The sequence below is a fragment of the Natrix helvetica genome, assembly GCF_964273705.1.
Source record: "Natrix helvetica genome assembly, chromosome: 2".
Classification (NCBI taxonomy): domain Eukaryota; kingdom Metazoa; phylum Chordata; class Lepidosauria; order Squamata; family Natricidae; genus Natrix; species Natrix helvetica.
The window spans coordinates 278897784-278911724 of NC_138552.1; the positions used below are offsets into that span (position 1 = coordinate 278897784).

General features: G+C 44.3%; 1 protein-coding gene across 1 annotated transcript in view; it reads right to left on the reverse strand.

The window, feature by feature from the left end:
* The window catches only part of MYL10 (myosin light chain 10), a 55131-nt gene that overhangs the window by 12552 nt on the left and 28638 nt on the right, over positions 1-13941 (reverse strand). Inside the window, exon 5 of the mRNA XM_081940824.1 lies at positions 4123-4201. Coding sequence (XP_081796950.1) covers positions 4123-4201 — 79 coding nt within the window. The remainder of the gene's footprint in view (positions 1-4122; positions 4202-13941) is intronic.

Genomic DNA, 13941 nt, shown 5'->3' on the forward strand with positions numbered 1-13941 from the left:
CAGATTGTACAATAACTCTTGGGATTATAATTTAATTTCGTCTTTTTATTGACTGAGTGAAAAGTACCAATTAATTAGTGTTTTCAAATAAAAAAAACCACCCATTTGTTTGATGGTTCGCCTGTTATGGATGAGCTCCAGGGCCTTTGCCCCATCCTGAAACAACAACTGTCTTAGACAGCTGCTGGCCTTGTTTAACAAGACAGAAAACTCCCATAAAATAAATTGGCAGAAAATGTTGCAACTATTCCAGTTAAGGATTAAGAAACTGGTCCTAGGTAGGAAGAAGACGACTGAATTCCCACTGCTAGAAATTACTACCCTCTGCATTGATTTCCTGTTAGACAGAAAACTGAGCATCCCTTTAGCTAATTAGATAAGGCAGGAAGCAAGATAAAGGAGAATTTCCCCCACCCCAAGAGTGCAGAGAGGAAAGCCTCAGATATTCCAGGCCCTAGAAATAGGCAGGTTGATGGCTAAATTTTGAGTACAATTAATTTCCAACCAATTCTAGTTGGATTCAGATATATGGGGCTCTTCTTACAGCAACTCAACTATTATTTTTCGAGAAAAGCAGAAAACAATAATTGCAGTTTTGTAGCTTTCTGATGTTCAAGCATGCATGTTTGGATGCCCTAGGAGGATGGTGCATGCATATATGCATGTATGTGCAGGTGTGAGGTGTGTGCATACATATAATCTGTTTCAAATCTTCCAAATGAATCATAGCTTCCCAAGCAAGAAGTAAAAATATCTCCAGTGGAAAAAATGAAATGCTCCCCAAAAGGAGGTTAATAAGACCAACGTTCCTGTTAAAAGGTCAAGCATAGCCAAGTTTGAGGGGGAGGGGAGTTATTTTGCTATTGCCATTTCTCGCTCCTTTAAATAAATTTAAAATGGAAAAATGATATTCATTAATAGCAACCCTCTCATGAACAGGACCAATTCTCCAAGAGGTGAATGAGAGGCTCTAATAAATAAATAACAATTAGATTTCAACGTCTAAATCAGGGGAGTCAAACTCGATTTCATTGAGGGCCATATCAGGGTTGTGTTTGACCTCCCGGGGCCAGGATGGGTGTGGCCAGCTCATCGCCACTCATGTCAGGGGGTGCCCGTGGTGGCCCCAATGCTCTGCCAGCGAAAACAGGCTCTCGAGCTCTGTTTTCGGATTCAACTGCTATCTGCAACCTTCTGCCAGAGAAAATAGAGTTTGGGAGGCCACTCTCAAGCTCCGTTTTAGTTGGCAGCAGCACTACGGGCCAGTCCTTTGCTGTTTCCAAGGCAGTCCCGCAAGCCACATCTAAGCACCCCAGGGGCTGGATCTGGCCCCCGGGCCTTGAGTTTGACACCCTTGGTCTAAATGATGGGAGTGTATAAATGGTGCTGAGTGTCAAAATATAGTCATGGAATAGATTTGTAAGGATCATTGTTACCCTTAGGTCTAACAAGTAATACTAAGGTTCTCTTGTGGTGATGAATGAACGGAGTTGTTAGCAAATCTAACTGGTTTACAGAAGACTGGTTGCTGCTAGTGTGATCATTCCCAGCAAGACAAACCCTGGGTTTATATATTATATACTAATATCACCTTTTGGTCTCATGTTATTGTAGCTTTTCCCAACCTGATGCTTTCAATATATTTTGGCATGATAAGCCCAATTATTCTCCACTGGGAATTATAGAAGCTGTGCTCCCAGTCCACCTGTAGGAGAAGAGCAGGCAGAGCCAGGGGAGTGGAGCCAAGTGAGTAAGAAGCCTAGAATTGTTACATTCCCACAAATGGTTTAAGTCCAACCACTCTTGAATTCCATTGACTCTTAATCTAGTGCCATTTAGTGCTGATTGTTAGGGTTAGGGTTAGAGTTAGGGTCATTGCCTAGATCAGCGATGGCGAACCTTTTTTGGCTCACGTGCCATAAGTGGGGGGAGCGCAGGGGGGTTGTGTGCGGGCGTGCCGCACCCATAATGCAATGTGCAACCCCCCCCAGTGTCCATGCGCACACTATAGGCGCGACCCCCCATTTTTTGCATGCTTTTTTCACCCTCCCCAGGCTCCAGAGGCTTTATAGGAGCCTGGGGAGGGCAAAAACAGCCTCCCCCCCCCCGGAATCCCTCCGGAGGCTTCAGGGACCTTCAGGAGGCTTCCCTGAAGCCTCCGGAGCAGTCAAAACGAACCTCCGAGCAAACCGGAAGTCTGTTTCCGAACTTCCGGTTTGCCTGGAGGGCTGGTTTTTTGTGCTCCGGAGGCTTCAGGGAAGCTCATGAAGCCTCTGGACGGCCTCCAGGGGGGCAGGGGAGGCTCTTTTCGCCCTCCCCAGATTCCTATAAAGCCTCTGGAGCCTGGGGAGGGCGAAAAATGGCTTTAAAAAAGGGTGAACCCAGCTAGCCAGCGCGTGCATGTGCACTGCCCAGCTGACAGGGCAGCGCCTCGCGTGCCCTGACAAATGGCTCTGCGTGCCACCTGTGGCACGCGTGCCATAGGTTCGCCATCACTGGCCTAGATTGTTGTGTATAGGCATGAGCAGTAACTCATCTTACCTGGAATCTAACTGGAACCTAATGTATGGTCCTAATTCATTGTCCCTAATACCATCTGGGGGACAGCATAGCAAGGAAGGATTCCTTATTTATTTTACACATGCTCTAAACTACCTATGAGCAGATTATCTATAAATGTAGACTTTTATGGCTAAGTGTAATGAAATATGGGACTCGTTTATACAGAATACAGTAGGTTAAAAATGATAGTGATAACAATTTTTTGTTCGTATTTCGTATTTTGTTATTAATTAAAAAGCAATAAAAATAAACATAAAATATGCATTAAACCACATGACTCTGAAAGCTCTGTGAATTGCACAAATTCAAAACATGCTACAAGATGGAACAAAATAACGTGACAATAAATAACAGCAAACAATCACAGGGCAGATTTTAACAGAATAACAAACCTTGTAGGTCAGGGGTGTCCAAACTTGGGAACTTTAAGACTTGTGGACTTCAACTCCCAGAATTCCCCAGCCAGCCATGCTGGCTGGGGAATTCTGGGAGTTGAAGTCCACAAGTCTTAAAGTTCCCAAGTTTGAACACCCCTGTTGTAGGTCATCTAGTCCAACCCCCTGCCCTAGCAGGAGACCCTACGCCATTTCTGATAGATGGCAGTTCAGTCTCTTCTTGAAAGCCTCCAGTGATGAAGCTCCCACAATTTCTGAAGTCAAGCTGTTCCATTGATTGATTTTCCTCTAGCTTTTAGTTAGCTGAATCACCCTTGGAAAGCCAACCTTTAATAATCTGAATGCACTGAGCATTGAACAGTCTTTGCTTCAAGCTCTATATTTAGCATTTTCATGTGGATCTTAATCTCAATGCCCTGAAAACTTTCAGTGTCCTCACAGAAATTGGACTAAAGGCAGATTTGTTTTCTGTGGCAATAGATTTGATCTTTTGGAGAACTCATTGAAACAAGATCACGTGAAGTGTTAATACCACTTTATAATGCCTTGGTGAGGCCACACTTGGAATACTGCATTCAGTTCTGGTCGCCACAATGTAAAAAATATGTGGAGACTCTAGAAAGAGTGCAGAGAAGAGCAACAAAGATGATTAGGGGACTGGGGCTAAAACATATGAAGAACGATTGCAGGAACTGGGTATGTCTAATTTAATGAAAAGAAGGACTAGGGGAGACATGATCGCAGTGTTCCAATATCTCAGGGGTTGCCACAAAGAAGAGGGAGTCAAACTATTCTCCAAGGCACCTGAGGGTAGAACAAGAAGCAATGGGTAGAAACTAATCAAGGAGAGAAGCAACTTAGAACTGAGGAGAAACTTCCTGACAGTGAGAACAATTAATCAGTGGAACAGAAGTTGCCTCCAGAAGTTGTGAATGCCCCAACACTGGAAGTCCTTAAGAAGATGTTGGATAGCCATCTGTCTGAAACGGTACAGGGTTTCCTGCCTAGGCAGGGGGTTGGACTAGAAGACCTCCAAGGTCCCTTCCAACTCTACTATTGTATTGTATTATTGTAAGGCACGATACTACAGACAAAATGCAGACAATAGAAACAACAACGGGAGGGAAAGGGATTTTTTGTAAAAAAACAAAAAACCTCTACTTACTAATCTGCTTTTATGTAACCTTTTCCTTCTCGATCAAAAACCCTGAAAGCATTCAAAATGATTTCTTCTGGATCAGTGCCTAAAAAAAAAAAAAAAAAAAAAAAGAACAATCAGATTCTTTATACTCGGAACACTTTTTCTGCGCAGGCATTAACGGTAGAGGTATTGAATGTGCAATGTTTGATTATTATTTTTTGCCATTTCATTGATTCCTATATCTTTTGAGCTCTGGCAATTGAAAGCATGAATAAACTCCACTGAACAAGGCCATCTAAGGTAATTCACCCAGTGCTGCTGTGGCAGGTGTTTGCGGGTACTTGTTCTGCATTTTTCAATCATTTGGGATCTATCTAAAAGGGAACAATTCCAATTTTCTGCAGCCGTGTAACTACTCAAGCATGAGCTGCCACTCTTGTATCTTGAGTTAGTTTTGAAAGCATCCTCTTGCATTCTGCACCATATTTTAACGTACTACACCTGTGTATGGTTTGCCAATTGCACAATTAGACGGTGGCAGATAGGACTACACTCCAGAGGGTTAACATCATTGCCCAGAGGATCATTGGTTGCCCTCTCCCCTCTTTGGAAGAGCTTTATAGCCCCCACTGCCTTAAGAAAGTTCAAAACGTTCTTAAAGTTCCAACTTATCTTGGGCACCCTTTTTTTTTTTTGAACTATTACCATCTGGCAGACGGCACAGGACAATAAAAACAAGGACAAATAAGATGAAAAACAGCTTCTATCCCAGAGCTGTAACTACTGAATTCTACTGTATAGTGCAATATTAATGCAATATCAGGGGTTTTCAATTCATTTGTATAGAAATGTGAAGGCTGTGTATTTTTGTTTTATTTTTTATGTATCATGTACGCTGGAGATGGCATTCAATTTCGTTGTGCGAGGTGCAATGACAATAAACTAAACTAAACTTCAGTAAGCCCTGCCCCCTCCCCATATTTTATCAATGTTCCTATTTTCTCATGAACATTGGAATCTCTTGTTTACCCAAATAAGGATCAGACCTGTTGTATAATGGTGACAACTAACTAGGGAACCAAGATTCCAAGCTATTGTTCCAGTCCCACTTCTACAAATGCCTTAGAAATAGGCGCAGCATGGCGCATACTGAGCCACCAAGGCTGCCAGACATCTGAGAACAGAAGAACAACCGTAGCACAAGAGAAGCGAGCACTGCGCAAAGCCAGAGCTGCAAATGCTGCAACAATGATGCCCACACATGTCTTCCCAACATGTAGCACAACGTTTCCTGCCTGTGTAGGCCTTACCAGCCACCTGCGGACACATTGTGGATAGTCCACAACCTGACAGGTTTCAAGGTCCTCTTCGAACACGATGGACAAACATCATCAGAAATAGATGCTACCAGTATTTTTGGATATGATGCAATGCAAGCAGCCTTTGACAGATAATAGCCCATCCCTTGCACGAGATGAGAAAAGAGCAAATAGGTGAATGAATAAATAAAACTACTTGACTGTAACTTTTTTTAGATCTCCAGACCAGGAAAGAAAGGTGACATTGACTCAGGGGTGAAATTCAACTTTTTTTTTTTTACTACCGGTTCTGTGGGGCATGGCTTGGTGGGCATGGCAGCGGAAGGATACTGCAAAATCTCCATTCCCACCCCACTCTGGGGCCAGCCAGAGGTGGCATTTGCTGGTTCTCCAAACTACTCAAAATTTCTACTACCGGTTCTCCAGAACCTGTCTGAACCTGCTGAATTTCACCCTTATATTGACTAGACTCTGTTACTGCCGAAGATATGGACAAGTTGCGTGGGCGACTGCGAGCCACCACATGTTTACTGGACCCGTGTCCCTCCTGGCTTGTACTGGCATCCTGGGAGGTCACACGAGGCTGGCTCCAGGAGTTAGTCAACGCCTCCTTGAGAGAGGGGTTCTTGCCAGCCGTCTTAAAAGAGGCGGTGGTGAGGCCCCTACTCAAGAAGCCTTCCCTGGATCTAGCTATATTAGCTAACTACCATCCTGTCTCCAACCTTTGCTTTTTGGCGAAGGTTGTAGAGAGTGTGGTGGCACAACAGTTCCCACACCACTTGGAGGAAATTGATTATCTAGACCCGCACCAGTCCGGTTTCCAGCCCGGCCACAGCACGGAGACGGCTTTGGTCGCGTTGGTGGATGATCTCTGGAGGGCCAGAGATGGGGGTTGCTCCTCCATCCTGGTCCTATTAGATCTCTCGGCTGCTTTTGATACCATCGACCATGGTATCCTATTGCGCCATCTAGAGGGGTTGGGGGTGAGGGGTACCGTTTTGCGGTGGTTCTCCTCCTACCTCTCTGGCCGAGCGCAATGTGTGCTGACGGGGGGGCAGAGGTCGACCCTGAGGCTGCTCACTTGTGGGGTGCCACAGGGGTCGGTCCTCTCGCCTCTCCTGTTCAACACATATATGAAGCCGCTGGATGAGATCATTCGTGGTTTTGAGGTCGAGTACCATCTGTACACTGACGATACTCAGCTGTACATATCTACCCCGAACCACCCCAACGAGGCCGTCGAAATGATGTCCCGGTGCCTGGAGGCCGTACAGGTCTGGATGGGCAGTAACAGACTCAAACTCAAACCCTCCAAGACGGAGTGGCTGTGGTTACCGGTGCCCCGGTTCAACCAGTGGGTTCCATCACTGGCCATCGGGGGCAAACAGCTGGCCCCCGTGGAGCGGGCACGCAATTTGGGCATCCTCCTGGATGCCCGGCTGTCAATGGATGACCATGTGACGGCCGTGGCAAGGGGGGCGTTCCACCAGGTTCGCCTGGTGCACCAATTGTGCCCCCTATTGGACCAGAGCGCCCTGCACACAGTCACCCATACGCTAGTGACGTCCCAACTGGACTATTGCAATGCTCTCTACATGGGGCTTCCCTTAAGATGCACCCGAAGGCTGCAGTTGGTCCAGAACGCGGCCGCTCGGGCAATTATGGGAGGTACTAGATACTCCCATGTAACACCTCTCCTGCGCGGGCTTCACTGGCTACCTGTGGCTTTTCGGGTGCGTTTCAAGGTGTTGACTATCATCTTTAAAGCGCTCCATGGCACAGGACCTAGCTACCTGCGGGATCGCATCCTGTCCCATACATCCCTGCGGCCGATTCGCTCTCACAGGGAGGGACTCCTTCGGGTGCCGTCCACTAGGCAGTGCCAGCGGGCGACGCCCAGGAGCAGGGCCTTCTCTGTGATGGGCCCGACCCTCTGGAATGACCTCCCCTCCCGATATTAGAATAATGACCGATCTCCGCTCCTTCCGTAAGAAACTTAAGACCCACCTGTTCAACTTAGCTGGCCTGGCCTAACTAGTTTTTGTGTCCCTCTAGCCTGTATTTTAAATTTTTAGGGGTAGATTTTTTTAGGTTGTTTTAATTTTTAACTATACTGTACAGCCTATCATTTAATCTGTTTTATGGGTATTTAAAAATATTTAAGTTTTGTATATTGTTTTATTTGTGGTCTGTACACCGCCCCGAGTCCCTTTAGGGAGAGGGGGCGGTCTATAAATTTAATAAAAATTAAATTAAATTAAATTAGATAAAAGTGAAAGTTGATTGAATTGAAACAAATTAAATAGGGTTATTTTATTATTATCCCATATGCATTTAATGATTATCTTTTTAATTTTTTTTCCAGAATAAAATGTTTGCGAAAGCAAAACAGATTGTCCTTTGGAAGAGTGATAATAGCTTCAAAGTAACAGCTGCAAAATAACTCCAAGCGTTCACAGGACAGAGGGACTAGTTCCAGAAACTGGTTGCCAACATCAGTGCCTGTTGGATTAATGCCTTGAAAAAAAATATAACAGACTGTTTCCTCCAATAGTTTCCTTTTAATCTTTGTAGCACATTCTTTGGAAAGAAATACACACAGATACATGGATTTGATGTTCCTGGTTCTTGGCTTCAAGGTGAAAAGGTCTCTTATGCCTTCACAGCTGCAGAAAAATGTCATTCACCCTATCTGGCAGCAAAATCTGGATAACCATTAGGGGACAGCAAAGTGAGCATAAAATCAACTTTGTTCTGCCCCCTGAAGGCTGCCTGAGTTTTGCAACTAAAGTATGAGAGCCATAATTATTTAAATAACCACCCAACCAACAGGACCTAAATTTGAAACTGAAAAGATGTGGAAACTCTAGAAAGAGTGCAGAGAAGAGTAACAAAGATGATTAGGGGACTGGAGACTAAAACATATGAAGAACAGTTGCAGGAACTGGGTATGTCTAGTTTAATGAAAAGAAGGAGTAGGGGAGACATGATCGCAGTGTTCCAATATCTCAGGGGTTGCCACAAAGAAGAGGGAGTCAAACTATTCTCCAAGGCACCTGAGGGTAGAACAAGAAGCAATGGGTGGAAACTAATCAAGGAGAAAAGCAACTTAGAACGGAGGAGGAACTTCCTGACAGTTAGAACAATTAATCAGTGGAACAGCTTGCCTCCAGAAGTTGTGAATGCCCCAACACTGGAAGTCTTTAAGAAGATGTTGGATAGCCATTTGTCTGAAACGGTATAGGGTTTCCTGCCTAGGCAGGGGGTTGGACTAGAAGACCTCCAAGGTCCCTTCCAACTCTGCTATTGTATTATTGTATTGAAACACTATCAAATCAATTGTTAGCAATTGCCTTCCCATCGATACTCCTGGTGATCCACTAAAATTGTTATGTGGTTTAGAGGATAAGTATATTTACGACACGTAAACAGGCAGAGTCCTATAATATGAACCACGACTCCTCAGGATTCCATATTACATGCATTAATTTAAAGAGGTATAAGATCTACATAAATGAACGTAATCACACATGGGCGCCACAAAATTGGAAAAATTGAACTTGTTTGGAGCTTCTAGCATGGGAGCACAGCTATTGTATACCCTTAACAGAAGATCGGTACACTCCTTCTATCTGGGATGGTCGTCGTCCTCTTCCATCGAGCATGCAGCTTCGGAAGGGACGCACATGGAGCTGTGAGGGAGGAAGGGGACACCCACCTAGCCAGCCAGATCAGCTGAATCAACCCTGGTGATCAATGGGATGACAGATGTCGCAGCCAGATTGCCCTCACATCCTGGGAAAGTTGAGAATAAGTTGCACAAATACCTTGTGCAAGGCTAGGGAGATAAGCAAGTATTACATTTTATGAATCCTGCCACCTCGCTCATTTGGAATAGAATGGCATGGTTCATTGCACAGTCAGCTAGATGCTTAGACCAGATTTGGCATTTTCATCCACCTATTGAGTTCTTCCCGAGGACTTGCGATAGCAGATGTTGTTTAAAGGTATAGTCAAGGGATGTCAGCTGTTCCAAGTAAAGCTGCCTTTTGCAATTGACCGATGGTGACTTTGTCAATGCCGGCCTTCAAATGGTGCTCCAGATGTTGTGGGACTGCACCCAAGGTGGCTATTACTATTGGGATTATGTTTATTTTCCTTTGCCACAGTCGTTGTACTACTATTTCAGTTGTTCTATGGCATTATTATTTTTATTCCCGTTTAAAATAATTATAAACTAGAGGAAGTTATTAATACCAACAATAAAGATCAAAGTAGTCGATGTAACAGAAATTGCAGCCCTTTATATGAGATAGAGTGACAGATAAAAAGATATAGCCTGATTTATATATTAAATAGATGCTGGTTTCATTTTTTAAAATACTCATTGTGCTTCATATTATAATCTTATTCTTCTGCCTATGGGGTCAATCCAAAACGGGAGTTTATCAATATTTATAAATAAATGCATGCAATCTGATAAATTGAATCTGAAAAGAATCGATGATGCAGGGTTTACAGAATATAGTTTGAAAATCTGGGGAGCTACTGCTAAACAATATAAAATACAGTTCTAAAAAAGCCATGAAAAACACTAACTTAACGGAGAAGTCCCTTATACATTCATGGAATGTAGGCTAACACTGGGTATCTATCTATCTATCTATCTATCTATCTATCTATCTATCTATCTATCTATCTATCTATCTATCTATCTATCATCTATCTATCTATTGTATCTCTACCTCTACTTCCCTACCTCCCTCCCTACCTCCCTACCTACCTACCTATCTACCTATCTATCTCTATCTCTACCTCCCTACCTCCCTACCTCCCTACCTATCTACCTATCTATCTCTATCCCTACCTCCCTACCTCCCTACCTCCCTACCTCCCTACCTCCCTACCTACCTACCTCCCTCCCTACCTACCTACCTACCTATCTCTATCTCTACCTCCCTACCTCCCTACCTCCCTACCTCCCTACCTCCCTACCTACCTCCTTACCTCCCTTCCTACCTACCTACCTATCTACCTATCTATCTCTATCTCTACCTCCCTACCTCCCTACCTCCCTACCTCCCTACCTCCCTACCTCCCTACCTCCCTACCTCCCTCCCTCCCTCCCTCCCTACCTACCTACCTATCTCTATCTCTACCTCCCTACCTCCCTACCTCCCTACCTCCCTACCTACCTCCCTCCCTACCTACCTACCTACCTACCTACCTATCTACCTATCTATCTCTATCTCTACCTCCCTACCTCCCTACCTCCCTACCTCCCTACCTCCCTACCTCCCTACCTCCCTCCCTCCCTCCCTACCTCTCTATCTATCTATCTATCTATCTATCTATCTATCTATCTATATATCTATCTATCTATCTATCTATCTATTCATTTGATCCTAATAAGAACTCTGAATGTATAATATAAAATTAATACATTACATATTGGCAGAATAAAACCAGCATTAGAAAGAACAATGCAACCAGAGTGATCAGAACTTTAGGAAGGGAAATCGTTAAAGTTAGGTAAAAAAAAGTTATTGCCTACTTGAAAATAAGGGAAAGTAAGTTCATTCCATCTATTTATGCTAACAGGACATAAAGAACATTTGGAACTCTTGCCTGTCCCTGATCAAAAGAAAATACTTGCAAGTCAAGCCCTCACAAAGGATTTGTTGAGCAAAATAAACCCATCTTTTCCCCCAGTTCTCAAACTGGCCTGAAGCTACAGATTTTTAAAAGCAATTATGCAACAAGGAACGAAGCTGTGAAGGAAGCCACAATGGCAGGTTTGCCGTCCTTTTCCTTTAGAACCCAACACCATGGTATAACTTGGACAATTTCCCTATTCAAAAAAATTAGCTGTGCTGGAAATCAATTAAATTCATCAAAGGTTGGTCAAAGCAGGAGCAGAGGGGTGGGGTGGGTTTCTGGGAATTTTGAACAGGGAGATACATATTCTGACGCCAGATGAGTAGTTAAAGAAAAACGAAAAAGCATTTTGTGCTAATGCCAACCACATGGGTCTCCTCTCTACAAAGAGTTGGAAGAAATGCAATTTGTATACCACACAGAGATCCTTCACTTCATCAAAGAAACCACTTTATGCACCAGCTAATCAATAGGGAATGCTGGCCGCAAAGTTCCACTTTAAAGCAAAGAGTCCAGGAAGATGACAAAATACACAAGGCATATTCGTGTCTTCTCTTGTCTCTTTTTTGTTGTTCTGGCCCGCCAGCGGCTGGCGGAAATGGGAGCAAAGTCGGACAGTGAGGAGGTTGGGGAGGAACATGTGCCAGACCTGGGGGTTGAGAAAAGCTCAGACGAGTGGTTTGTGTCAGAGGCAGAGAGGGAGTTACACAGCAGTGAGGCAGAGGAACAGCTGGAGCCTGTTCCCAGTGTGCGCATGCGCAGAGCTGCCAGAAGACAAGAACAACTAAGAAAGCAGGGTCGACTTAAGAGTAAAGCCACACCTTGGAGGTTATTGGCCCCTCCCATAGGAAACAAAAGAGGGGTGAACAGGGAGTGGGGCTTTTGCAGGAAACAATTCATTCATTTGATCATTTCAAGAGCGGAAAGTTCTGTTTGTGACTATGAGAGACTCTGTGCCAAGTTTTGCCTCGCCCTGCATTTGGAAATTAGTTATTTGGCAGTTCGCCAAACGAGATAAAGTTCGTGTTGATAAACATTCCTCTCAAAGACTGTTTGCTAAGCCTTGCGGACTATGAATGAAAGGAATTCAGTTCTGGTTGCCACGATGTAGAAAAGATGTGGAGACTCTGGAGACAGAAACTATTCTCCAAGGCACCTGAGGGTAGAACAAGAAGCAATGGGTGGAAACTAATCAAGGAGAGAAGCAACTTAGAACTGAGGAGAAACTTCCTGACAGTTAGAACAATTAATCAGTGGAACAGCTTGCCTCCAGAAGTTGTGAATGCCCCAACACTGGAAGTCTTTAAGAAGATGTTGGATAGCCACCTGTCTGAAACAGTATAGAGTTTCCTGCCTAGGCAGGAGGTTGGACTAGAAGACCTCCAAGGTACCTTCCAACTCTACTATTGTATTGTATTGTATTGAATTCACAATCGTGTAAATAAAAGGGGTTTTGCTGGGACCAAGACTCTGTTTCTTGCTTTTTAAGGAAGCCTGGGTCAGAACATTTTTCCCCATCAGAGAGAGTAGAAAAACTCCAATGCTGGAGACTTAAAAAAACAAACACAAATCTTTAATGGATATAAGCCCATTAGTGAAAGAGACAACTTCTATGGGAGTTGATCTCAACTGGGTTGTTCACAACTGTTTTGCTCTTGAGTGCAGAATGCGCTGGCATCTTAGACTATCCAGCGCAACAAAAAGCTGTAGGACAGATTTTAGGCAGAGAAGAACATCATGCACTTCCTCGGCCTAATCGCCCCCTGCAAGCTCAGATGTTGGTGATAATGTCTAAGGATCTTTAGACCTTGCTGCTTGGCAGAGAAAGAAGGAAGTGCCTGAAAGAGAGAGACTTGCTGTCCCACATATGTTCAGCTCTTTCTCCACTCATTCCTGGTTTCAGCTCCATGGACTCCTGTTCTGCCAACAGATTTTTTCTGAAGGCCATTGATCCTTGACAAAGAAAGCATCTCCCAGCTTGAAGGATGCAGGAATCTTCCCCCACATGGCTAAAGTTGCTTCACCACTCCTGCCATCTACTAGAATAGAATAGAATAGAATAGAATAGAATAGAATAGAATAGAATAGAATAGAATAGAATAGAATAGAATAGAATAGAATAGAATAGAATAGAATAGAATAGAATAGAATAGAATAGAACAGAATAGAACAGAACAGAATAACAGAGTTGGAAGGGACCTTGGAGGTCTTCTAGTCCAACCCCCTGCTTAGGCAGGAAACACTATACCAGTGATGGCAAAGCTTTTCAGCACCGAGTGCTGCAAAGGGAACACGCGTGCACACACACACACACTTGTCAGGGCTGCAACCCGGAAGAGGAGCTTCCCAGGGGGCATGTGCGCACTGAAAAATGAACTTTTGGTTTCCAGCGCGCATGCGTCCAAGCAAGCTCACCTTCCGGTTGCTGGTGCGCATGCACATACGACAATCAGCTGGCCAGTGCGTATGCTCATGCCAGAAAATGGAAGACCATCTCTTCCAGTTTCCGGCACTGCCGCATATGCACCAAGGCCAGCTGATTGTCGCATGTGCATATGCACCAGACACCCGGAAGAGGAATGGGTGACGTAGCATGCCAGGCTCCATGGCTCCATGTGGCACTTTGGGCACGCATGCCATAGGTTCGCCATCAAGGCACTATACCATTTCAGACCAATGGTTATCCAACCTCTTCTTTAAAACTTCCAGTGTTGGAGCACCCACAAGTGTTTCACTGATTAATTTCAGTGAAATGTCACCGAATGTCAATGTCAGGAAATTTCTCCTTAGTTCTAGGTTGCTTCTCTCCTTGATTAGATTCCACCCATTGCTTCTTGTCCTCAGGTGCTTTGGAGAATAGCTTGAC